A 27311-nucleotide genomic window follows, 5' to 3' on the forward strand; every position below is an offset into this window, starting at 1 on the left:
TGTGTATATATACATATATACACATACACATACACGCACACACACACACACACACACACACACACACACAGTAGAATGCTACTCAGTGATCAGAAAGCATGAAATCTTGCCATTTGCAACAACATGGGTGGAACTAGAGTGTATCAGGCTAAGCAAATTCAGTCAGTCAGAGAAAGATAAATATCATATAATTTCACTCATGGGAAATTTAAGAAACAACAGGTGAACATACGGGAAGGGAAGGAAAAATAAGATAAAAACAGAGGGAAGCAAACCATAAGAGACTCTTAAATACAAGAACAAACTGAGGGCTGCTGGAGGGGTGTTGGGTAGGTGGACGGGCTAAATAGGTGATGGGTATTAAGGAGGGCATTTGTTGGGATGACCACTGGCTGTTATATGTAAAGGATGAATCACTAAGTTCTACTTCTGAAACCATTAAAAAAAACACAAACTACAAATTCTCCCCCCCTCCAAAAAAGGTGTCCATTTAGCACATAGTTTAATGGCTAAATATGTAAGTTCTTGTTTAACATATTCTAAATTATTAAAAATTTATGTTATTTCTATACTATGAATATTTCAATTAATATTGTAATTTATTTTTTTATGTTTAGTTTTGAGAGAGAGAGCGAGAGCAAGCAAGCAGGGGTGGGGCAGAGAGAGAGAGGGAGAGAGACAATCCCAAGCAGGCTCTGCACTATCAGCACAGAGCCTGATGTGGGGCTCAAACTCACAAACCATGAGATGATGACCTGAGCTGAAACCAGTAGTTGGAGGTCTTAATCAACTGAGCCACCCAGGGGCCCCTTAATTAATTTTAATTTAAAATTTAATTTAATTTAAATTAATTAAATTATTTTAATTTTTAACCATTTAAATTGTTAATTAAATTATTTTAATTAATATTTTAATCTTGTAGCTAATCCTCCTTGTTAAGAAATTTCAAGTATATTTTCAGAGTATCTTTTTAAAGTATAAAAATCTGGAGCAAAGGTATACATATTTTTTCAGCTTTTCAAACATACCACCCAACTTCTAGTTTGGGTTTCATTTTTTTCTTCTTTTAAATTATAAGCAAAGTAAAAAAAAAAAACACTAAATATTTATGTACAATTTATATTATATATTGTAACAATTTCATATAAATTCTCTTGTTAAACTTGTAAAATATCTTTAAAAACTTATTTGAGTGCTTCTTTGTTTTTTAATAAACTTTATTTTTTAGAACTGTTTTCAATTTAGAGTATTATAATACAAGATAATACAGAGTTACCATATTCTCTATACCCTATTCCCCCATTATTAATATCTTACTCAGTATGATACATCTGTTACAATTAAGGAGCCAATATTGATACATTGTAATAAACCAAAGTCTTTAGTTTACTCAGATTTCCTTGGTTTTAATGTCTTTTTTCTTTTCTGGGATCCCATCTAGGATATCACATACTTGGTTATCATGTGTCCCTAGGCTTTTCTAGATTGACTGTTTCCCAGACTTTGTTTTTGATGACCTTGACAGGTTGGGAGTTCCGGTCATCACCTCTGGTTGTAGAATGTTTTTTTGTTGGAATGTATCTGGTGTCTATCTCATGAATAGACTGATGTTAGGGTTCATACTATCAATACTAGTTATCACTATTAATATCGGTCTTGGTCACCTGGCTGAGGTAGTGCTTGTCAGGTGTCTATACTGTAGAGTTACTCTTTCCCCCTTTCCATACTCTCCTATTTGCAAGGAAATCACTGTGTGCAGCCCACATTTAAGGAGTGAACAGGTGTGCTTTATCTTATCTGCATGAATTATTTGGAATTCTTTTGTAGAGCTTTGTCACTTCTCCCTAATTTAATCATTCATTCAATCATTAAATTAGTGTGATTCATGGATATTTATTTTATACTTTGGATTATCATTCAGTACTACTTTATTTCGTTGCTTGATTTGTTCCATTTGGGTCATTGGATATCTTTCAGTTGGCTCTTGTGTCCCTTGGACATAACCCCCATCAATGTGAATGTTGGTTTTGTTTCTGTTTGTTTGATTTTGAGTGTTGCCTTAATTATTGGCTGTACAAGAGGCTCCAGGCTCATCTTCTAAATTGCCTGCCCTCTTTCTAGAATCAGCCCTTTGTAAGAAGCACAGGTTCTCCTTCCCTGTGCTTTTTTGCCCCTCTCATTCTGTATGAGGACATTTTGAATGTACATCATGTGCTTGCCACTGGTGGTAGGCACTGTGGCTCTAGGGTGACAGAGGATAAATTCCATACTGTTTTTCTGACATCTCAGACTTTCTAAAACTCTGTTCTGGTGTATCTTTCTAGCTTTCTCTTTTCTTTTTAAATTCTATAATGTTTCTTTTTTTCACATATTTATATAAATAAATAACAGTGCCTAAGAATGATTATGTTCTCCCTGCTCTGTGTTGTGTTAAAAAATTTTTTTTTGGTTTTGCCTTTTTCTCCGCTTCCCCTCCCCCTTTTTACCCTCCATAACGCGTATTAATAACAATAAATATTGAGTTTGCATATCATTTTGCTGTTGATTTCACAGTATGATAATCATATCCAAATAATTTTCATTTTATGCTTTGTAAAACATGGCTGATTTGATACATAGTTTTCTGCATTTTGTTTTTCTGTCTTAGTACCTATAGAGGTCTCTTCATGTCACCTGTTACAGTTCTGATTCATTTGTATAAATGACTCATCTATGGTAGATGTTGTTTTAATGTACCCAATGATTTCCTTATTAATGACACCCATATACTTTGTCTCTAGGCATCAGCCACTATAAATTCCTTAGAGTGGGTTTTCTGTATCTAAAGATAATGTTTGTAAGATAGAGGTTTCTAGATTATAACATTCTTTCTTTTTTACATAGAAAGAGAGAGAAAGAGAGAAACTATAACTTAATTTCTTTCAGGCACACACAAGCAGGGGAGAGGGGCCGAGGGAGAGAGAGACAAGGAGAGAATCTTAAGCAGACTCCATGCTTAGCATGGAGCCCAATGTGGGGCTCGATCCCATGACCCTGGGATCATGATCTGAGCCAAAATCAAGAGTCAGAAGCTCAACCAACTGAGCCACCCAGGCACCTCTGTTACATGTTTAAACTTGTGGTTTCTTTTCCCTTTTCTTAATTTTGCTGGTTTAAGTTATTTTCGTTTTTGTTTTTGTTTTTGTTTTTTTTTAACTTTTGTTACTTTGGAGTTTTTACTGTGCCTTTCCATTCCATTAATGATTACCTTGTCTTTCCCTGTCTTCATTTCTCTGTATATTTGAGTATCCATACACCTTTCCCCTCTATGTGCCAGGTGTAGAGTTTGAGCATCTGTTTTTCTCCCAGTACTTGTTAGGACCATTGCTCTAGCTTCTGGCATTGCAAGTGAGAAGTCTGGTAGCCCTCTGAGCTTTCCCCTCTGTAAGGAATATGTTCTTTCCACCTGCAAGCTTGTAAATTTTTTTCTTCCAGAATTGAGGCGTTTACTAGGTTATGCCTAGGTCTGTGTCTAGAATAAAGTAAGCTCTGTTTGTCTACAGATTGAAGTCCTTTTTTGGCCCAAGTAAATTCTCTTCTGTTATGTGTTTTGTTATTGCCTCACTACTATCTGTTAATCTTTCTTCTGCTGGAACTGCTGTTCATCTCATTAGTTCTGTCCTCCAAGTCTCTTATCTCTTCTATCGTGATTTCTCTTTTGCTGCTTTGAGCCATTTTTTCCATTTGATCTTTCAGACCACAAATTTGGACCTTTGCCATGATCCATTCCTTCCTTCCTTTTAATCTGCTGTATGGTTTATTTGGAAAATTGTGTTTTTAGATGCAGGAAGACTTCTCTCTGCTGTAGTTAAATCTCACTAAGTTCGTTTATTATTTTTCTGATCCATAAGGGCCTCTTACTCTTCAGATAGCTCTCTTCACTTGTGGCTTTGCTTCCTTTGCCCTGACTGGTAACTGTCTTTCTAGATGCTCAACCTTGTTATGTGTTGTCATATTTTCCTTGTCAGCTCATAAGGGTCCAGTTCCCACCTTGGCCTTGAATGATTTAGGGAGACCTGCCCCCCTCCCCAAGGGTCTTCGGACCTCCACAGTCCATCTTTTTCTAGAATCCTTAGTTTACAGTCATTGTTTCAGAGTTCCAAGAGGCTAGTCTCTGAGCACTTGTCCAGCTCCTAGAAAAAAATTAGAAGTACACATCCCAGTCTCCTGTTCTGAAGTCCAAAGGGCCTAAGCCTTCAATGCCATTTACTATTCCACAGACATCAGGCCTGTTTATCTGTTGGAGCAGATGGATTGAAAATAGTAGTAGGGGTCACGTGAGGGAGGTGGAGGTGTTAGGCTCATGTCATCATCTTCCTGGAATCTTCTTTGGCCCTGGACATTTCATTTTATCTTTCTCCTAAAGGTTGTGGATGTATGCTTTGGCCTAGACTTAACCAACGGTGAGGAGAAAAGTATCGGGCACAGAAGTTGGAAGATCTGTGGGAAAATTATATTATAATTCTCCTTTCTTCGCTTGTTTCCTTATAATAGGATCAGTTATACTTCCCTGCCTATAGTTAAGTGATTCGCACTGTCTCCCTGTCCTGTAGTCAGGCTTGGTACTATGATTTGTTTTGGTCTGTGGAAGGTATGTGGAAGCCAGAGTGTTCTCTCTAGTTCTGGGAAGAGCCCTAAGAGGTGTAGCAGCTTACTCTCAGTTTCTACCTTTTCCCTGGAGAATGGTATGTCTCACACACGGTCTGTTGCTTCTGATTGGGCCTTGGAATCAGAGAACACCTGGAACAAAAGCCACTGCCTCAAGCCAGCCATGGCCAGCCTATAGCTGACCTGCAGTGTGAATGGGAAGAACAAGTTTGTTGATGCCACTAAGATTTGAGGGTTGTTTTGGTCATGCATCAAAGCTAACTGATAAAATCTGGCTTAATTTCTTGTTCCTCCTTTTATTAGATAATATTTATTTTTACACATAATTAAAAAAAAATCTGTATCAGATCCTAAAGTTTATTTCCCGTCTCTCCAGCTATTCTCTTATTGGCTCACATGCATACAGTAGTTTCATGGTTGTGGTCAAACGCTAGCTGTGGAGAGTGTTCACAATTAAATAATAGGACCCAACCCATGTACATGTAGCACAACTGAGGATAAAGAAACCAGAAAACTGCGGGCGCTGTCTCGTGGCAGTTGATTACACTCATTTATCTAATGCCCTAAACTCCACACAGGGTTACTCTTCTGAAAGCATGGCTTCTCTTTGATGGTACAAAGTAGGTGGTTTATGGTTCTTGCCATCTGGGTTTTAAAGCTGTTTTCTGTTAGAAGTAAATAAGAGTCCATTGGAGATATATTTATAACGTGGCTGTCCAAAGCTTTTATTTCCTGGGATGTGGAGACGGTATGTGCATTTTCATCTGACTTTTGACTTAACTAACAAATGAAATGAATGGGATATGTTTTTGTATTTTATCCCCTTTGCATATGATTGATATTTCCCCCCTTATTAATCAGCTCTCAGAACATCGTTCTAAGAAAAATTTTAAATCACTAGTTCATAAATGGAAAGAGCATTCAGTGACCTGTGAGCCAAAAGACCTGGATTCTCCTCTAATTCTGCCACCCGCCCTAGTACCTGCCTTCCCTTCCTCCGTTCCTTCGCTTTGCCTCATTCACTCGCGTGATCGTTAGTGAGCCCTCTGTGATGCCAAGCCCTGGGGTGCAGTGAGGAGTAAGCCAGACCCCTCTCCCTTCGTGCCCTTAGCAAGCCGCTGCTCTTTTGTCTTTGGCTCCTCAGCCCCTTCTTCTTTCTTCTGACCGTGCTGTGAACTGGTCAGCGCCACTCTGCTGCTCAGCCTCCTTGTCATTTTATGTTCGTGGGGCAACTTCGCTTATGCTTCTAGTCCCACTGCATCATTCCGCTGAGGCTGGGGTGGGGGAGCGGTCCTGAGAGAGGAAGGTAGGGGAGTGGGGGAGGTGGTCAGGGTGCAAGTGCAACCCCTATCCAGACCTATTTTTATTTTTTTTATGATTCTTTTCAAGTTGTAATTCTGCATTAATGCCCAAAGAATGTAGCTATACAGATGATTTGGATATTTGGTGAGATTATTGCTCCCGGCTGGTCTTTTAAATTTTATTTATTTTATTTGTATTCCTTAGAGTTTGGGAGACCATTAATTAGAACATCTTTATTACCGAAAAACGGATTGCTTCAGAAATGGGGAGAACCTGGGTAAATAAGCGTGTGCCTCCGTGAACAAGGACATTTGGTAGAATAATAAGAAAAATAATCTACTTTCTCTTGTAGGACTTCTTGAGGGGTTGGTTACTCCTTTTTTCCTCCCCCTCTCTTACACTTGCTGAGGAAAGTGCTAAGCGTGCTGGCTGAACAGGCTGAATGTAATCCTAGGTGAGAAAGCCGAGTGACTCTACATGCAAACGCCCGCTCTCGTTCGCACACAAAAATCTGAAGAACAACCTGGTTATGTTTTGTAAGGGATTCCCGTTGCTTGAGATTCCAACTGAAAACATCTGTTTCCTGACCCTGTGCCAGAGTTCTAACATCTTGACAGGAATTCTGGTTGTGAAATTTCTCAAGCACCTCCCTCAGCTATATACATACTCTCTGGCTGTTTTCTTAGAAGGCTTAAGTCAACACAACCTAACATATTGGAAACGACTCTGTGAAGAACTGAAAATGAACTTCTTCTTTTGCTTCTTACACAGCGGAAGAAAAGCTCAGGTTTTGTTAACAAGTATCACACTCGTTGCTGAGTGACTGTTGTAGGAATTTTGGGGTGATCCACAGTTCATTAAAGAAGCCAATGAAAATAAATGAATCAGTGTGTGTGTGTGTGTGTGTGTGTGTGTGTGCACGCATATGTGTGTGTCTTTATATATAGATTTTTTTAAACTTTATTACACAAAATGCAAACTTTTAAAAGTATTTCCAACTTTATTTTTTAAGAATCCCAACTGACAAAAATCGTTCATCATTTTAGGTAGGGCACAACTTCTATCTACTTGGGACCTCACAGTTACATTCTGCTCAGTCATACATACATTGGTTATCCTCGATACCATAATTCCCCCATGTAAGTACTGTGTGCAGAGCCCTGGAAGCAGGATTAAATCTTAATGCAAGTGTTGAACATTTGCTAGGAGTTAGTGTTGAATGGTGTGCTAGAATCAGTTACTTGCGGCGTAAAAGCTGGTGTGATTTTGTGTTTTTTTTTTTTTTCATTTTGAATGATTTGGTAAATTAAACTTGATACCTAAAAGATGATTTCTTTGCATTTTGATAGACCTGAATTTTTTTTTTAAATGTAATTTATTGTCAAGTTGGCTAACATACAGTGTATACAGTGTGCTCTTGGCTTTGGGGGTAGATTCCCATGATTCATTGCTTACATATCACATCCAGTGCTCATCCCAACAGGTGCCCTCTTCACTGCCCATCACCCATCTCCCCCCCCCCCCCCATCAACCCTCTGTTTGTTCTCTGTATTTAAGAGTCTCTTATTGGGGTGCCTGGGTGGCTCAGTCGGTTGAGCGTCCGACTTCGGCTCAGGTCATGATCTCACAATTCGTGGGTTCGAGCCCCGCGTCCGGCTCTGTGCTGACAGCTCAGAGCCCGGAGCCTGCTTCCGATTCTGTGTCTCCCTCTCTCTCTGCTCCTCCCCCATTCACACTCTGTCTCTCTCTCCTTCAAAAATAAATAAACATTAAAAAAAAGGAGTCTCTTATGGTTTGCTTCCCTCCTTCTGTGTTTATAACTATTTTTCCCCCTTCCCTTCCCCCATGGTCTTCTGTTAAGTTTCTCAAGTTCCACGTATGAGTGAAAACTTACAGTATCTGTCTTTCTCTCTGACTGCCTTATTTCACTTAGCATAATACCCTCCACTTCCATCCACGTTGCTTTAAATGGCAGGATTTCATTCTTTCTCATTGCCAAGCAGTATTCCATTGTATATATAAACCACATCTTTATCCATTCATCAGTTGATGGACATTTGGGCTCTTTCCATAAGTTGACAATTGTTGAAAGCAGTGGTATAAACATTGGGGTACGTGTGCCCCTAAGAGGCAGAGGGAATCTCAAGCAGATTCTGCACTCTCAGCAAGGGAGCCCAACATGACAAACCCACGAACCATGAGATGATGACTTGGGGTGAAAGCAAGAGTTGGATGCTTAGCCGAGTGAGCCACCCACATGCCCCTATGCAGTATTTGTCTTTTTGTTACTGGCTTATTTTACTGGTTATAATGTCCCCAGGGTTCATCCATTCTGTAGTATTTGTCAGAATTTCCTTCTTCTTGAGGCTCATATTCCATTGTGTGCGTGTGTACACACATACCATATTTTGTTTATTTATTGATGGACAGGTGGACACTTAGGTTGCTTCCACCTTTGGGTTGTGGTGGAACCACATAGGCTGCTTTGAACATAAATGTTCAAATACCTCTCTGAGACCTTGCTTTCAGTCCTTTTGGGTGTATACCCAGAAATGGAATTGCTGGATCATATGAAATTCTATTTTGCCCTATTGTTTTCCAAATGGCTGTCATTGTACATTCCTACCAACAGTGTGCAAAGGGCTCAGTTTCTCCATATCCTTGCCCATACTTGTTCCTTTCTTTTCTTTTTTTCTTTGATGGTAGTTTCCTAATGGGTGTGAGGTGATATTTCACTGTGGTTTTGATTTGCATTTCTGTAATGATTAGTACTGTTGAACATCTTTTCACATGATTTTGGGCTGTTTGTAAAACTTTTCAAGAGAAATGTCTATTGAAATCTTTGCCCATTTAGAAATTAGGTTTTTGTTGTTGTTGAGCTGTAGGAGTTTTTTAACTCCTCAATCTTAACCTTATATTCTGAATCGTAATCTCTTATCAAATACCTGATATACAGATCTTTTTTTGTCATTCTGTAGGTTGCCTTTTAATCTAGTGATTGTGTACTCTGATGTACAAAAGTTTTAAATTTTGGTGTAGTCCCATTTGTCTAGTTTTACTTTTGTTGCCTGTGCTTTTAGTGTCCTATCCCAGAAAGCATTGCCAAATACACTGTCACGAAAGTTCTCCCCTATGTTTTCCTTAACGAGTTTTATAGTTTTATGTCTTGCATTTGGATGTTTGATCCATTTTGAGTTAATTTTTTATATGGTGTAATGTAAGGGTCCAACTTTATTCTTTTGCATGTGTGTATCTAGTTTTCTTAGCACTATGTTTTAAAGATAATTTTTTTTAATGTTTGTTTTTGAGAGAGAGAGAGACAGACAGACAGAGTGTGGGCAGGGGATGGCGGAGAGAGGGAGACACAAAATCCGAAGCAGGCTCCAGCCTCTGAGCTCTCAGCACAGAGCCCCATACAGGGCTCAGACTCACCAAGTGTGAGATCATGACCTGAGCTGAAGTTGGACGCTTAACTGACTGAGCCACCCAGGTGCCCCAGCACTATTTGTTGAAGAGAACACCCTCCCACTGTCCTGGGACCCTTGTCAAAGACCATTTGATTATGTATATGCTAGGGGTCATTTCTTGGCTCTCTGTTCCATTGATTTGTATGTCTTGATGCCACTGCCACATCGTTTTGCTTACTGTGGCTTTGTACTATGAAATCATGAAATATGAGACTTTAACTTCCTTCTTTTTTAAAGACAATGACTTTTGGCTACTTGGAGTCTCTTGACAATTCATATGAATTTTAGGATGAATTTTATTGATGCTACAGATGTCATTGGGATTTTTCTTAGTAGCACCTTTTGATAAGCAAAGGTTTTAAAATTTAATGTAATCTGATTTTTCAGTTTTGAGAAATTTTGTGATTATTGCTTCTTATGTTCTAAGAAATCTCCTCTTACTTCCAGGTCGCCAAGATATTCTGGTCTGTTTTCTTTTAAAAGCTTTATAGGTTTAGCTTTTATTTTTAAGTCAGCGGTTCATCCTGCATTAATTTGTGTATATGGTTATGAGGTTGGGGGTCACGTTTCATTTTTATGCATATAGATATCTAGCTGTTCCAGAATTATTTATTGAAAATAATGTTTTTGAACTGTTTTCTGTTGTTTGGTCTGTGCTTAAGCCTGTTGTCCTGATGATTATCCTGATTACTGTGTCTTTATAGTACTTCTTGAAATCAAATTGTGTTGGTCTCCTAGCATTTGGTGTGATTTTTCAATATTATTTTAGCTATTCTTGGTCTTTGGCATTGTCATGTAACTTTTAGAATCAGCTTGTCTGTTTTTTTTTTTTTTTTTTAAAGAAAACCTGCTGGGATTATATTTGGGATTTCATTGAAATTATAGATTATTTGACAGATAGATATTTTAGCAATATTGAGTCCCCTAGTCCATTGACAATGTATTCTGTATTTTTTTATTTTTCTTTAATTTCTCATAAAAATATTTGGTCACCTAAATACATAGGTCCTACAAGTCTTCTGTTAACTTTTTTCCCTAGTTGAATTTTAATTCACCTTTAAACAGATTATTTTTTTTAACATTTGTTTTTCACTAGTTTGCTGCTAGCATTTAGGGATTTTGTTGCTTTATTTTCTTTCTTCTTCTTTTTTTTTTTTTTTGTATATTGATTCCTTAAGATTCTTCAGAATTTTCAGCATGCCTAATCATGTCATTTTGATAGTGACAGCTTCCTTCCAATTTTTCTGCTTTTTTTCTTTTTCTTGCCAGTTATACTGACTAGAACCTCCAGTGTAGTGTTGAACAGAAGTGAGAACAGACATCTTTGCTGTGTTCATAATCTTAAGAGAAAGCATTCAGTCTTTCACCACAAAGAACGGTGTTTGTGTGTGTGTGTGTGTGTGTGTGTGTATACATATATGTGTATATATACACATGTATATATACATTTATATACACATATATATACATATATATACATATATATGTATATGTATATACATATATATACACACACATGTATACATGTGTGTGTATATATACGTGTGTGTGTGTGTGTGTGTGTATATATATATATATATATATGTATATGTATAGGAGGATTCTGTAGAAAGCAGAGAAAGAACACATAATCACTACCTTCAGTGCCAAAATTCACTAAGGATATGCTGTGCCTAGCACATGGAGTTAATGATTGGTGATATCCTCAAAGCTCCTGGCTGAGTTCTAAAAGATTTACTTAAGAATCAAACTGCTCACATGCATCTCCTTTTCTTTATTAGATTTTGATGCCCTTTTGTCTTTGTGCTTTTTTGGAAAGATGTTTTAGGACTTATAGGATCTCTTATAAACCTCAGGAATAATTCACTTAAAATTTTTCCTAATTTTAGGTTAATTTCCTTTATTAGGTAGATGTTCTATTCTCTATATACAGTGCACATGAGTGGATAATGGCTGTTCAGTTGAAAAATCAATGTGTGTTTACTGTTAGAATTCGTTGCTGTCAAATGCTAGCTAGCACTAGACCAGCTTTAAATGGCTCTCACTTTTTTTGTTTAATTTAAAAATTTGGAACAGGGGCGCCTGGGTGGCTTAGTCGGTTAAGCGTCCGTCTTCAACTCAGGTCACGATCTCGTGGTCCGTGAGTTCGAGCCCCACGTCGGGCTCTGGGCTGATGGCTCAGAGCCTGGAGCCTGCTTCCGATTCTGTGTCTCCCTCTCTCTCTGCCCCTCCCCCGTTCATGCTTTGTCTCTGTCTCAAAAATAAACGTTAAAAAAAAAATTTTTTTTTAAATTAAAAAAATAAAAATAAAAATTTGGAACAATAGTTACTTTGAGGCACAAGGTTTCTTCAGCTTGATTTGTCCTTTGTTACCCTTAGGGTGAATGGTAAAAGGCACAGCCTATTTAAGAGGAGAATGGCTTCGTTAGCACTGCAACACTGAAGTGGAAAACCCTAAATCAATCATAAAAATTTGGACGTTGTCACACAGCCAAAAGGAGAATCTCTTTGGGTCACTTGGAGGGTCCCTTGAAAACCGGAATGGGCTAGTTCTTGGACCCATTGTGATATCCAATATCCATAGCAGGCCCACCAATCCCATGCTGTATGAATCCTTCTAATTTGAGATCTTAGCAAAAAGTTTAATTTTTTTGTTTGTTTTATTGCTAGAGAATTTGGGGTTATTTCTGCCAAGGTACAATAGCTTTCACAGCTTTTAAAACATACTTTTTATTCTTATGGTTCCTAGATCATTCATAATAGTAGTGTATTCATTGTAGCTTATAATCAAGTCTTATTTTTAAGAAAGTGTTATGCTGATACGACTTTTCCACGGAAAAATAGAATTTTGGTGGTAAATAATACCTTAGATATCATTACCTTTGTATCACCTTGGTTTGTTATAAATCACTTCATTACTTTTTAAGGACCATAAGATGAGGGACACTTGTTTTAAGATCACAAGGCTCAAAGCATTGCTTGGCTTCAGTGATGATTCTAGTCCACTACTTAATCAGAGGTGAAGCGTGTTTGTAATGTAATTTTGTACATTCTCTATTTCATTAGCAATAGCCAACACTTCCCCTGCTCACCACACCTATATTTGATTTTGTCTACTTCACCTGGAATCCTCACATGCTCTCTTGTATAGAATTATTACTGTGTTTGTTACTGAGTGGAGTCCATGTCAAATTTTAGCAGGTTTCTCTCTCTCTGCATCTGCCTCTTTGATGGGAGCTGAGTTTACTGCCGCTCGCTTATTAGTGCCCTGGGTCATAACAACCTTATTCAAACAAAACATCTTAAATGGGGGCATTAAAAAGGTCACAACAGTGAGGCATTTTGTAACTTTCAGAGCAATAAAATGAGTATGTTGTGTTTTGGAATATAAGACCTCTGAGTGCAGCTATTCATTTTCTACATCTATAAAACGTTTTGGAATAACAGCTTACATCTGTTTGGGGTTTAAAATTCCACGTTTTGAAGAAACATCACTGTTATGTAACTCCAAACCAGATTCGGGGAGGGAGTGAGCTCTTTGACTGGCCCGTGTTCTCGGGCAGCCTGGAGAAGTGTTTGTTTTAGCCGTGGAGCACTGTTTGCTGGCGGCCCTCCTTCCGCATGCATGCAGCACATTTTCATTGTTGTTTGTTCCTCTCGTAAACGACCGAAAGCATTCGATAGGATCTTGACTTGAAGAATATTTGAAAAATTTTTACACATCAGGAGTTGATCTTACAAGGGATATTTCACTACCAGAAACCAGAAATAAATTTAATTATTTAAGCGTTTACAGCACATTTAATCACCTTAGGCTGTCAGTTAATCTTGTTTTAGAGAGTAAATTGGGGTTTACTGTCGGCTCACTTTTTAAGGTAAATACCCAGTGGAATAGTTTGGCCATTCCAACTGTATGACTTTTACATTACTTCTTTAAATTTGAAGGAACAATTTAATGAATAACATTTAATAGAGGAAAATGGGCAAAATGTACATCAACAGGATTCAAAATCTATTATTATTTTTTTAAGTACCAAAAAAGTGCCAGTAACGTACAATGAAGTTTTACAGGTTATTTTAATCAAGAAGTAAAGAATGCTACCATGGACCATTACAATAAGTTGTAAGGCCTTTTTTTCTTCTTATTAATGTGAAATATTTACATTCTTATTAAAATGTGAAATATTTACATTAGGGAGGGGAGAGTACAAAGAAGAAAATTAAAGTCATTATCATCCTAGTACCTGTTACAGCCCTCTTGTGTGTTTTATTACACACTATAAATTTTTTTGAAATTTAGAAAAGCTTTTAGAAAACTAATATGTAGTCGGTTTGGGTGGGGGGCTTGATAGTTAATTGAAAATACAGCACTTTAGTTTCAGAATGGACGTTTTGTCAGGTGCTTTCACATTTTGGTGACAACAAAAACTAAACTAAATGTCACCCCTGTTGTGGAATTTTGACATCCAGGGTGGGGTGCTGCTTACTCTGAAGACAGCCAACTTCTCTGAGATTCTACTCTGTCAGCCTAAACTAGACTGTTGCCGTCATTTTTTTTTTTCTTACTGCCATTTCCTGCCTGAGCAGAAGATAGATCTTTTTTTCTGTGTCCACTCTGAAACTCAGGGCCATCATTTACTCCAGCAGAGTAAAGGCAGATGATACTAGACTTGTAATTTGTGATTAAATGGAAATACTTTAGAAGTAATTTAATGCCCTCGATTCGTGTGAAGGTAACTGTCCGTTAATGCCTTCAGAATCGTGGTCTCTACCACACACACCCTTCACGGACTCACACACCCATATGCATATCGACACTGTCCAAAGTCCACGTTTTACTCTCCCCTTTCAAGTGAGTACAGAAAACGGTACTGGGGCCATGCCTTTTTGGTCAGTGATGGGATGTCATCAAGACTAGTGGGTGGTGTTCACTGGAATTGAGGTATTTTTGTCTTAGGAAATAGGGAGGTGTGGTTCTGTTTTCCAATTTTAGAAAATGTCATTGAAAGCAAACAGGTTGTGCTGTGGGTGAATTTATGTGCAGTAAATGCACTGAGAGGTGTTTCAGGCAGAGTAGCAGACGGGGCTGTGGAGTCAGATTGTCTTGGCTTCTTAGGGTGTCTTCAGTCAAGTTATCCAGCATCCCCGAACGTCCTCTTCACCTGTAACATGGGGAGAGAAATAATACCTACCTGTCTCACAGGGTTGTTGTGATGTGTGAAATAAAGCTTAGGAAGTGCTTATTAGCACAGTGCCTGATACATGAGAAGTGCTTGGTCATTCTAGCGCGTATTGCTGTCCACATGACTGCAAACTCACTGTGAGTGCGCTGGTTGTCTCCAGTGTCACGCTTGGCTACTGCAGATGACTCCTCTCCCTGCCTCCCGTGGGGACTGGCCGGCCCTCAGGCCCAGTTGTGCTCTTGGGCCCCTGCACTGCTGACATGCTGTGCTTCCCACCGCCACACTGGCCTGTTCCTCCTTCCCTGTTTCTCCACTTCCTCCTGTAAGTGGCTCTGTGGCCTCCTCTCTGGTTTCCTGCCTGCTCTTTCCCTCTGCCTGCCTCCCCTCTCTACCCCTTCGTACTCTCCTGCTCCTCCTCCCCTTCCCTCTCCCTCTCTTCCTTTCTTCTCCTCTCCCTCTGGGCCTCTCCTTCTCTCCCTTTTCACCTCTCTTCTCCTCTCCCCTTCTTTTCTTCCCTTCCCTTCCCTTCCTTTTCTCTCCCATCCTGCTCTGCCCCCCGCCCTGTCTCCTCCTCCCCCAGTCTTGCTCCCTCTCCCTGTTTGTCTGTTTTTTTAAGTTTTTAAATGTTTTTATTTAATTTTGACAGAGTGAGAGAGGCGGTGGGGGGGAGGGGTAGAGAGAGAGGGAATCTGAAGCAGTCTCCAGGCTCCCAGCTGTCAGCCTAGAGCCCAGCGTGGGGCTTGAACTCATGAACTGTGAGATCGTGACCTGATCGGACACTCAACTGACTGAGCCACCCAGGAGCACCTCCCTGTTTCTATTTTAAACCCCAACATTTGGCCTGCTAAGGAGTAGACAGCTCTGGTTCTTCAGAAAAATGTCAAGTCTTTAAAGTCCTTATTGCTTGTGATAGGAAATATTTGTTTTGTCAGTTCAGTAGCCAGATCTCTGTACTGTGTTTCTCTTTCTGTTTCAAAAGGGTTTCACACCATCATTTTATGTCCCTTGGGTTCAAAAAGTTAGTAGAACTCTACAGGCAGTTACAGCTTAACTCTTTTTCTGAAAACTGTATATACTGCACCTATAAATTTAATGTTAGTTTTGTTATACACATAAAGTTAAAATGAACTAAGGCTTATAAACAATAATTATAGGTTCATATAGTAGGGCTAGGCAAACTCTGATCTTTCCCGCCTAATTTATTTGATTTTTTTTTTTTTTTCTCTTCAGATTCCTTTCTCATTGGTCCAGTTTCCCTTGTGGGAGTCCTTAAAAGTAAGTTTTCCAATCTTCATATAAAATTTCTGCCTGATTCACATCCATGCCCACCATTTTCAGTGTGGAATGGTAGAATAGAATATTGACTGGCAGTTTAAAAACTCAAAATTGTTGATAGTTGAAAATACTTTTTGTGTGTGATTTATATGCCAGTTCAGCCTTTTAAACTTGTTCTCTCTGATACTGGAAAATCAGCACAGCAGGCATGACTGAAATGCATGGATGTTAAGAAAAAACTTGGCTTTACTTCCTTCTCTACTGCAACCCTTTTTCTACCTGGTGGAATTCTGTTTCATTCCGTGTGTGCGTGCATGTATGTAGAGGCCAAGGAATAACAAGGTGGGTAAATGGACAGAAATAAAGGTCCCAAGTATTTGCAGGCCGGGAGCAGCAGAGGCCTGCATTCTGACGGTCCCTTCCATCTCTGCCGTTCACCCCAGCCAGCTGGGGACCCCGAGGGAGAACAGAGTGTGGTGAGTTGTGAGTCAGCCTCAGGGAAGGTCACTCATGTGTTTAAAGACAAATAGTTAGGTGAATTTTTAAAAGCCTGTGTTTAAAACAGGCAAAAATGTTAATGAGGTTTTTTTCCCCCCCATCTTCTGGGGCGATGATTTTGAAAATTGTGTGTCATGATATGGATTGTGTGGCTATTTGACAGCATTTTAAGGACTCTAATGCGAAAGGAAATATTAGAGAACATCTCGTGGTAAGCATAAGTCTTATTTCGTACAGCCTCAGTGTTGCTTGCACACGCACACACACCTCTCTCTCGGGTTGCGACGGAAAATGTGCATAATGGTCCAAAGAATTTGAAAGCCCTTGTTCAACTGAAAATGGCTTATAGCAGACCAAACTGTAAAATGGCAAACTCTCTAGGTGGGCATTTGATAATACAAAGGGTAAAATCATTACTCTCATAATTGTATGGAATTAGTAATCAAAGCATGCTCATACAAAATGTGTTTTGAAAAGTAAAAAATAGATATATTTGAACTCTGAGGTTGTATGCTAAGGATAATAAGATGAGGTAAAACATGACTCGTAAAAAAAGACAATCTGGAATATTAAATATTGAGAAATATTTCTTAGGAGTGATCTGCTTTTAAATAGCACAGCTTCGTTTATATCTATGTACTTTGTATAATCGTTTCTTGGGTCTTTTGTTGTCATTTTTGTTTTTACCGTTTTCTTCGTGGTGCGTGCTGAGAATGGGTTCCTGGGCAGTGTTTCTGGGCATGACGTAACAGCTGTCCAATGAGAAGGCCACATTCCATGAGCATAAGAGCTCTCCTCTTCTGTTTCTGACGGAAGAGCAGTGGAGCCAACAGCTGTCCAGGAAACAAGACTCACTTTATTAGTGCCTCAATAAGCAGCATTCACACAGCACACTCACACCCGTACAGCCCTATCTTTGCATAGGAATGTTTTGAGGCCCAAAGAGGGAAAAAGCATGAGGTTTATTTCTTCTCAGTATTAAGGACATTTGTAGTATTCTAGCTAGTTAAGAAATGTCTAGAATTTTTCAGAGTAATCATAGATAATAAAGTTACACCTTAACAGTTGTCTTTGAACAAATGTTAAAATGCTATCTTTTTCTTTTTTCTTTTAAAGTTTGGTTTATTGAGTAATTTTGATACCGGAAAATTCACCCTTTGTGAATGTACATTTTTATGCATTTTGACAAATGGCTTGTGACTACCACCTTAACCCAAATCCAGAATATTTGTAGTTTTCCCTTTTCCAAAATATTTTATAAATACAGTCGTACCATGTAGCCTTTTGTGCCTTATTTCACTGAATATGCTTTTGAGGCTCGTTCATATTTTTGCCTGTACCAGAAGTTACTTCCTTTGCGTCACTGAGTCGTATCCCGTTGTATGGAGGTCTGCAGTAGGGTTTGTTTACCTGTGCACTGGGTGATACACATTTCAGTTTCCAGGTTTGTGATTACGAGTAAAGCTGCTATGAGTTTGCATGCAGGTACTTGTATGGGGACATACGTTTTTGTTTCTCTTGGGTAGGTCCCTAGGAGTGAGGTCATAGGGAAAATACAAGTTTAATTTGGTAAGACACTGTCCGAGGTGGAGGTTGCCCCATTTTGCAGCAGTGTGCATGAGAGTCCCGGTTGCTCTGCACCTGTGTCACTTCTTGTTAAATCATTAGATTAAAAACATGTTTTTTTAGCTATTCTCATAGTATGTTGGTATCTCCTTGTGGTTTTAATTTGCAGTTCTCTCATGGCTAGACAATATAGAATATCTTTTTCCATAACAATATTTTTTTGTTTAAATGTCCAAATGTGAACTCACAGTGCTTCGTAGGAGACCGTTTTGGCCACTTCTTTTATTTTTGTAAATAAGATTTTTACAATTTTGTAAATAAATTTAAAATTTTTTAATTTTGTAAATAAATTTTATTTTGTCAAAGCAAATCCATTTCACATTTGCTTTTGTACCCATAGAGAGATTCAAATACGTGCAAGAGCTTTTCTATTATGTTTATGTGAGAATACTAAGGAAAATTCTTCCCCACAAGGACTTGAGCAGATCGCGTATGTGTTGTGCTGCAAGGGCGGGGCAGTGGGGGAGCGGTCTGGAAACAGAGAGTGGCCACTGTCATCTGAAGCCTCTTCTGCCCGCAGTTAAAGGTACCACCTTTTTCTCGAATCACTTCCTCCTTCTGCCTTCATTTCTCTTGAGCATACTGCTCGTCTCCTGACCCGTCGGTCTCAAACCCTGGGTTATAATTTCATGGTCTCTTTCTCTGTCTGTAGCACATCACTCAGCAGGTCTGGGTGGACTCTGACTTTGTGGACCCTGTGGCCTCCTTCTTATCAGATTCTTATTAACTTAAAAGATGCAGTTGTGACACTTTCTCTACTCTCTTATCCATTCTACACATTGAATTTATGTGATCTTCATTCAACATCTCTTTGAAGTTCTCAGCGGTTTGTAACTTTCTGAAACTCTAAAACCTAAAGTTGTTGGCACTCATGGATGTCCGCTCTGTGTCTTCACGGTTTTTTCCAGCTCCCTTCTCCCTGTACTTCGTTGTTCAAAATCCTTTCCCTCCAGCCAGAATAGACTCCTTCCTGCTTCTGTTTTTTGGCTGCTTTCTGAAATATGCTTCCACATCTCCAGACACTGTGCATCTTCCAAGACCAGTTGAGTTTTGTTGTTTTTTCCCCTCCTTGAAGTCTTCCAACCCAGGCCTTGAAGATTTATCCAAACTTACCTCACGTTTGTGTGCATTCCTTACTGGTATTTAATCACACACTGTCCTGTGTTTAAAACAACAGAGAACTGAGTTTTAGAGTACTGGAGCAAGGCCTCAGTCCCTTGCATTTACAAATGGGTGACAGATGGTGTGAGGGTACATGTATTGTCTGTGCACTCTGAGCTGGACGCTGGCCCATTTCACAGCAATGCAAAAATGAATAAGAGGGTTAATGCCTTTGAGGAGCTTGGGGTCGATCGGAGAAGCACAACACCCCCACATCACGTTCAGCTGATGTGTCTATTATTGTACACTCTGCAAGGAGATGTGGGGGCCAGTCCTCCTGACTCCCCCAGGGATGTCACTACGCTGCCTCATTTCTTCTGTTTTCCCTTTCTCGTTGTACATAAAATAAAATTTTTGCAATTTTGTAAATAAATAAATTTTGTTTATGTTTGCAAGAAAGAAGCCTGACACCGTAAAGAAGAGAAAAAGTAAAAGAGGTAGATTATCATGTCCAGAATTCCCAAGAAGAAAATTTTCCTTTAAGATTTATGTTGTGTTTGGAACTTTCTGGCAACCCAACCAGAAGAGAAACGTGATAGATGATGTGGTTGTTATTACCTGACAAAGACCCATCCCTTATTATTTCACCTTGTCCCTTGGCTTTGACTGCTGTCCTTACAGCTCTGTCATGGACCACCTCCTCTCAGGTACGGCCTCTTGTGACCAGCTTCCTAGTTGACGTCCTCACTCAAGATGTCTCAGGCGAACCAGTTCATATATTTGGGGGCTCTTGTATTCGGCGCATAGACATTTATGATTGTTAGCTCTTCCTGATGGATAGACCCTGTGATTATTATATAATGCCCTTCTTCATCTCTTGTTACAGCCTTTAATTTAAAGTACAGTTTGTCTGATATAAGTATGGCTACTCCAGCTTTCTTTTGACTTCCAGTGGCATGATAAATAGTTCTCCATCCCCTCACTCTCAATCTGAAGGTGTCCTCAGGTCTAAAATGAGTCTCTTGTAGACAGCAAATAGATGGGTCTTGTTTTTTTATCCATTCTGATACCCTGTGTCTTTTGGTTGGCACGTTTAGTCCATTTACATTCAGTGTTATTATAGGAAGATACGGATTTAGAGTCATTGTGATGTCCATAGGTTTCATGCTTGTAGCGATGTCTCTGGTACTTTGTCTCACAGGATCCCCCTTAGGGTCTCTTGCAGGGCTGGTTTAGTGGTGACGAATTCCTTCAGTTTTTGTTTGTTTGGGAAGACCTTTATCTCTCCTTCTATTCTGAATGACAGGCTTGCTGGATAAAGGATTCTCGGCTGCATATTTTTTCTGTGCATCACATTGAAGATCTCCTGCCATTCCTTTCTGGCCTGCCAAGTTTCAGTAGAGAGATCGGTCACGAGTCTTATAGGTCTCCCTTTATATGTTAGAGCATGTTTATCCCTAGCTGCTTTCAGAATTTTCTCTTTATCCTTGTATTTTGCCAGTTTCACTATGAAATGTCGTGCAGAAGATCGATTCAAGTTACGTCTGAAGGGAGTTCTCTGTGCCTCTTGGATTTCAATGCCTTTTTCCTTCCCCAGTTCAGGGAAGTTCTCAGCTATAATTTCTTCAAGTACCCCTTCAGCACCTTTCCCTCTCTCTTCCTCCTCTGGAATACCAATTATGTATATATTATTTCTCTTTAGTGCATCACTTAGTTCTCTAATTTTCCCCTCATACTCCTGGATTTTTTTTATCTCTCTTTCTCAGCTTCTTCTTTTTCCATAATTTTATCTTCTAGTTCACCTATTCTCTCCTCTGCCTCTTCAATCCGAGCCGTAGTTGTCTCCATTTTATTTTGCAGTTCATTGATAGTATTTTTTAGCTCCTCCTGGCTGTTCCTTAGTCCCTTGATATCTGTAGCAAGAGATTCTCTGCTGTCCTTTATACTGTTTTCAAGCCCAGAGATTAATTTTATGACTATTATTCTAAATTCACTTTCTGTTATATTGTTTAAATCATTTTTGATCAGTTCGTTAGCTGTTGTTATTTCCTGGACGTTTTTCTGAGGGGACTTCTTCCGTTTCGTCATTTTGGCTAGTCCCTGGAGTGGTGCGGGACTGCGGGGCACTTCCCCTGTGCTGTCTTGAATAACTTGCGTTGGTGGGTGGGGCCGCAGTCAGACCTGATGTCTGCCCCCAGCCCACCGCCGGGGCCACAGTCAGACTGGTGTGTGCCTTCTCTTCCCCTCTCCTAGGGGCGGGATTCACTGTGGGGTGGCGTGGCCCTTCTGGGCTACTTGCACACTGCCAGGCTTGTGGTGCTGGGGATCTGGCGTATTAGCTGGGTGGATCGGCAAAGTGCACAGGGGCGGGAGGGGCAGGCTCAGCTCGCTTTTCCTTCGGAGATCCGCTTCGGGAGGGGCCCTGTGGCACCGGGAGGGAGTCAGACCCGCCAGGGGGATGGATCCGCAGAGGCACAGCGTTGGGTGTTTGCTCGGAGCGAGCAAGTTCCCTGGCAGGAACTGGTTCCCTTTGGGATTTTGGCTGGGGGATGGGCGAGGGAGATGGCGCTGGCGAGCGCCTTTGTTCCCCGCCAGGCTGAGCTCTGCCGTCCGGGGCTCAACAGCTCTCCCTCCCAGCCCTCCCGTTCTCCGAGCAGAGCTGTTAGCTTATAACCTTCCAGATGTCAAGTCCCTCTTGCTGTCGGAACACACTCTGTCAGGCCCCTCCGCTTTTGCCAGCCAGACTCGGGGGCTCTGCTTGGCCGGCGGGCCGCCCCTCCGCTCTGGCTCCCTCCCGCCAGTCTGTGCAGCGCGCACCGCCTCTCTGCCCTTCCTACCCTCTTCCGTGGGCCTCTCCTCTGCGCTTGGCTCCGGAGACTCCGTTCTGCTAGTCTTCTGGCAGTTTTATGGGTTATTTAGGCAGGTGTAGGTGGAATCTAAGTGATCAGCAGGACGCGCGGTGAGCCCAGCGTCCTCTTACGCCGCCATCTTCCCAGGATCCTCTCAGGCGAACCAGTTCAGAACAGAACTTTTGGCTTTCATTCTGCTTGTCTCTAGCCAGTCTTCCTGTGTTGACCCCCTCTCAGTAAATGGCACAAGTATCTGCTGCTAGCTAAAGTAGAAAGCTGGGAGTTACTCCATAGTTCTCCGTTCCTCCCATCCCGATAACCCAGCCCGTCAACAAGTCCACTGCTCTCATTGAGGCCTCGGACTTGCCTTTTGTCTCATTTGGCACTTTGGCTCCTCAGAAGGTCCCCCGAGTCCATTCTTGCTTCTCTAAAATATGTTCTTTTCACAGCAGCCAGGGTGATCTTTTAAAGAAATCAATCAAGTCATACCACTGTCCCTTAAACCCATCGGTGGCATCTCTTTGAAAGAAGAATAAGATCTAGAGTTTAAGCTATGGCTGACACTGTTCCTGTGTCCTCTGGCCCCCTCCTGTGTCACCCACCTCCTGCCACCCACCCACTAACCACACTGCAGCCACAGTGTCTCCACTTACTGCTGGCCTTCCTTCGGTTCTTTGTGGGCTGCTCAACTGGGGTGTTGCTTAACCCAGGACCCTTACGTTTGTTGTGCCCTCTGCCATAAACGCTCTTCTAACATCGTTACTGAGCACTACTCAGTAGTAGTGAGCCTGCTGCATGTCAGGAACTTCTCGGCTTGGGGATAGCATGGTAAAGAGGACAGATGACAGTCCCTTTCCTCACTGAGCTTCCATTCTAGGTCTTTCCCTAGGCTTTTCTCCTGGCCAGCTCCTTCTCCTTCCCCAGGCCTTAGGCCATATGTCACCAGAGAGAGGACTTCCCTTTCCACCCCTCTTTGGAGGAAGACCTTCTCATCTTCCCTCCGCAGGAACCATAGCCCCTGTTTATTCCCTTCCTAGCACTTTAATAAAATTTGTTCAGTTAGGACCTTGTATCACCTGAATACTTAAAAAACATATCTGTTGTGTGTTGAGCAGATACTATGTGCCAGGCACTGGGCTAATAAGTAAGCACTACACGTTCATTAGCATCTGATTCACATCACCCACAACCTGGGGTGGGAGGCCTTGTCGTCTGCATTAAGACAAGGAAAGGGGCTCAGAGAGGTTGTCTTCATCTGTAAACCAAGTCTCAGTTTCCTGTCCAGCACCCTTTTACTGTGTTAACATTGTTAATGTTAGTAACTGTAGTAACACCATAATACCCAACATTTCTCTAAGTTACAATGCACCAGGAGCCATGATAACCACTTTCCACAGATTATCTCCTATTCAAATTGCATTGATTCCTTAACTTGATAGTATAAAGATTAAAAACACTGGCTGGCATATTTCTTAGACCGACTCTCCCGAGCATCTGTGGTTCTCCTGTCCTTGGGCAGGGATTCAACAGTGTTTGCTTCAGGAGTCAGCCCTGTGACCGGCCAAGGGTGAGCACAGGTAGTTTATGGTAATGAGAAAAGCCAGACCACATTTTTCTGTGTGTTTGTGTTTAATTTCTTGTAGTTCTTCGCTTATTGGAGGAAGGAATTTTGTCTTCTGATTGTTTATGTATATGTTTATGTTGTTAATAGTTCTTTTACACAGCAGGTGTCTGTAACGATTTACTAATTGAAGTTTAGCATTCTTCTTCAAATTCAGTGCAGACTTGGATAATATATATTAACTGTTTCATTTATAATGAGTTTCTTTTAGAAGTATGTCCACCACTATAGCATATGGGTTTACTCTTACTGAGCTTTAGGTCAACAATAAGCATATTTTGGAAGGATATGATAAAATTCCTTGTAAGAATGTCACATTTTTTGTATTAACTGAATATTTAACAGAAGTAGCAGTGTAGTTTAGAGGATTATTTAAGAATGTGGTCTGGTCTAAACAGGCTTCTAGCCACAGGTGTTACAAAGTTGCAAAGCACTAACTAGAAGAAATGCAAGCTTTAAGTTCAGATGCAACTGTTGAAGTAAAATGAAAATAAAATAATTTTGGTTATGTAAGACTGTGACACCATGCTGATGATTTTGTAAGCTGAAATCTTAGCTTTGTATTAGAAATCAGGTCAGGGGATTATTCTTTGAGTTATAGTACAATGTATAAAGTCGTCACTTAGATTTTTGATGTATACTTTAAGTGTTTTTAGAAGTTAGTACTTTAGAAAAACCTGGTTTTATTCAAGTGGAAGAATAAATAACTTGTTTATTCTTGATTCTTATTTTGATAACACTTAAAATGTCTATCACCATATTCCAACCCACGACAAAATTCTACACCTCTTAACAATCTGAGTAATGGTTTAGGGGAGCCTGGGTGGCTCATTCGGTTAAGTGTCCAACTTTGGCTGAGGTCATGATCTCGCAGTTCGTGAGTTCGAGCCCCATGTCAGGTTCTGTGCTGACAGCTCAGAGCCTGGAGCCTGCTTCAGCTTCTGTGTTTCCCTCTCTCTGTGCCCCTACCCTGCTCAGGCTGTCTCTGTCTCTGTCTCTCTCTCTCTCTCTCAAAAATAAACATTTAAAAAATTAAAAAAAATAATAGTAGTTTAGAAGATGCTCAGTGCTCATTGTCCTCATGTACACACTTTCATTTCTAGTGTCGTAATGGACATGTTTGGTCAAAACATAGATTGCTAATAAAGGCATGCTAAAGATTGAGAAGGGAAGGGTAACAGATTTTGCTCTGTTTTACGTGTGTGTGTGTGTGTGTGTGTGTGATTTTTGCTACAAGCTTAGGGTAAGCTTGTACCCTAAATTAAATATATCAGTGTGGAAGAAAACACCTGAAAATAAGACCAAAGTATTTGTTGTATGTCCAGACCGCCAGTTGAGTCAGAATGTAAGCAGCTGATAAGGATTTTAGCAAAATCGCAGAATGAAGCAGGCATCTTTGAACAATTCAAAAACTACAAGAACATCTGAATTCTTAATTTGCATCCTGGAAGATAAGAGACACTTTGTGCAAAAAAAAAAAAAAATCTTAGTGCCCTTTCATTCAATTTATAAAGTAATAGGTGACATTTTGTTGTTTCTAGGGCCACTCAGGTAGAGGGAGAGAGAGAGAGATCCCGTAATATGGGAGTTAGGAAAATAAAAACTTCCTCTTACTTTTAGGTGGGATTCCATTTGTAAGCAAAATGTTTTGTAAGTTGTTGTTTTGTGTGGTTTGGCCAAGGCAGAGAGTGAAAAAAAGATGTCCAGGAACACTAAGTAGGGTGGAGGACTGGCCTCTTTAGCAGGGGCCCTGAGACGGTAGCTGGCAAGGTCGTGGCTTCTGGAGCTCTGACTTCCTCCCCCAGCCCTCCTGTGACCTGGGCACCCAGCTGCCCGTCCATGGTAGCTACAGCGAGAGGCCACAGTGATGACGACACCACGCAGTTCTGTTCCTGAAGGTCAGATTTAAGCCTGCCTCATCAGTGGGACATCTTAGAGGGTAGGGGGTTAGGGTCCTTGGTCAAAAACAGTAAAAACCACGGCAGGATTCTTCCTTTGTCTTCTTTCTTTTTTACATTTATCTCCTCCCTGGGCAAGTTAGTGACTGTAAGGAGATAAAGAGACAGTCCCTTAGAAGATGACTGTGTTGAGTCACGTTGCTTTTTTGCTGAGACAAAGTGTGAGAAAAGAGGTGAGTTGACCATGCTTTAGTTTCATCAGATTATCAAACATAGTACTTTAAAAATGCCTAGGGGCATGCATCCGGCTTCTGTTCAGGTCCTGATCTTGCAGTTTTGTGAGCCCGAGCCCCACATGGAGCTTTGTGCTGACAGCTTGGAGCCTGGAGCCTGCTTCAGATTCTGTGTCTCCCTCTCTCTCTCTACCTGCCCTCTCTCCCTGCTCATGATCTCTGTCTCTCATAAATAAACATTAAAAAAAAAATTTTTTTTAAATGCCTATAATGATTCCAGTTTCTTGGGAGTTTATATACCTTGCCAGTAGTTGACTTCAGAGGACCCATGTCTAGGTTCACATGAAGCCTCCTTTGAAAAATGAGAAAAAAGGAGGGAGGTTTGTTTTTGTTTTTTAAATTTGCGCTCTGGTTATTTGCCAGCATTTTTGGTGCTTGTTTAGTCTGTCTGGCTTCAGTACGCACTGGGATGGCGTTGCTGCTGCTCCGGTGTCTCTCTTCGGCTGCCGTGCCCCGTTGATCAGAGCCCTGCGTCCAGCTGACCCTAAACAGAACCTTTGACCCACATAACAGCTCGCCGGAAAGCCTTGTCCACCTCCGTCACTTGGGAGTCCTGGAGGTGGAAACTGTTGGCCATTCCCGGTCTTTGTGGTTCTCTGCTGGGCCGAGAATGAAAACTTGGGATTGTGATGTTTGGCCAGTTCTTGTCTTCCCCTGCTCTTTACACAGAGGTGAAGTTATCAAACACTAGGTTGTTGCTCTTCATCTAGGGAGCAGGCATTTGCCAGCCTTCTGTAAGGAACAGGGCAGGGCCTGTGGGGAAGGCAGTGAGGTCTCTCTCCTAGAGAGTTAGGGGTGAGATGAGACTGCTCATGAAGGTCAGTGAAAACAGTGACTCCTTACTGTGTATATTTTTCTGGTGCTGTTGAGGAAGGAGGCTTGCCAGTATATTTGTTTCCAGCTACATGGGGCTTAGCAGTGCAGTCCCTCCGTTCTTTCATTTCACCCATAAAAATCTTTCAAAAATATTGTTCCTTAAATATAGTAAGCCAGGTGTGCGTTTGCAGGCAAAATTATTAAAAATAATCATACCTGTTTTTGTTGACTCCCAGTCAATATCATGAGCATGAGTTACCGTAATTTGTTTTATTTTAACTGTTACTCAGTGATATGTCTAGATATTGTTAACAGAACAGGACCCCTTTTCCCTACCCAAAACTGACAAGACATCCAGAGCCAGAAAACTCCGAGAGCACCCAATCAGAAGAAATGCCTCTCTAGTAAAACTTAGCCACATTTGCCCCAAATTAATACTTTTTAACTATAAAACCTCGATATTAATAAGCAACTCAGCATTTGAGCCCATCTTGATTTTGCTCAAGAATAATAAATGAGTTATTTATTACCTTTAATTACCACCACAGTCATTCATTAAAGACTTTGTTACAAATTCTTTGTATCTTCACCACCTTAACTTGTCTAGAAGTCAAGTATCTCAGTATCCCAACGAACCAAATACAGTTTCACCAAAAACAAGTTTACATACCAGCCCACACAAAGTTGGTGCTTTGACACATCTGTGAATGGTTTCCATGCAGCCGCCATTATAAC

At 40.5% G+C, this 27311-nt stretch overlaps 1 protein-coding gene across 3 annotated transcripts in view; it reads left to right on the plus strand.

Moving 5' to 3' along the window:
* SLC25A26 (solute carrier family 25 member 26) overlaps positions 1 to 27311 on the plus strand; it is a 136817-nt gene that overhangs the window by 88009 nt on the left and 21497 nt on the right. For 2 of the 3 annotated variants that reach the window (XM_042929921.1, XM_042929923.1), the window contains exon 6: positions 15830 to 15874. The exons of the other annotated variant lie outside the window; for it this stretch is intronic. In XM_042929921.1, coding sequence (XP_042785855.1) covers positions 15830 to 15874 — 45 coding nt within the window. The remainder of the gene's footprint in view (positions 1 to 15829; positions 15875 to 27311) is intronic. 3 annotated transcript variants of the gene reach the window in all.

The sequence above is a fragment of the Panthera leo genome, chromosome A2, assembly GCF_018350215.1.
Source record: "Panthera leo isolate Ple1 chromosome A2, P.leo_Ple1_pat1.1, whole genome shotgun sequence".
NCBI classification, from domain to species: Eukaryota; Metazoa; Chordata; class Mammalia; order Carnivora; family Felidae; genus Panthera; species Panthera leo.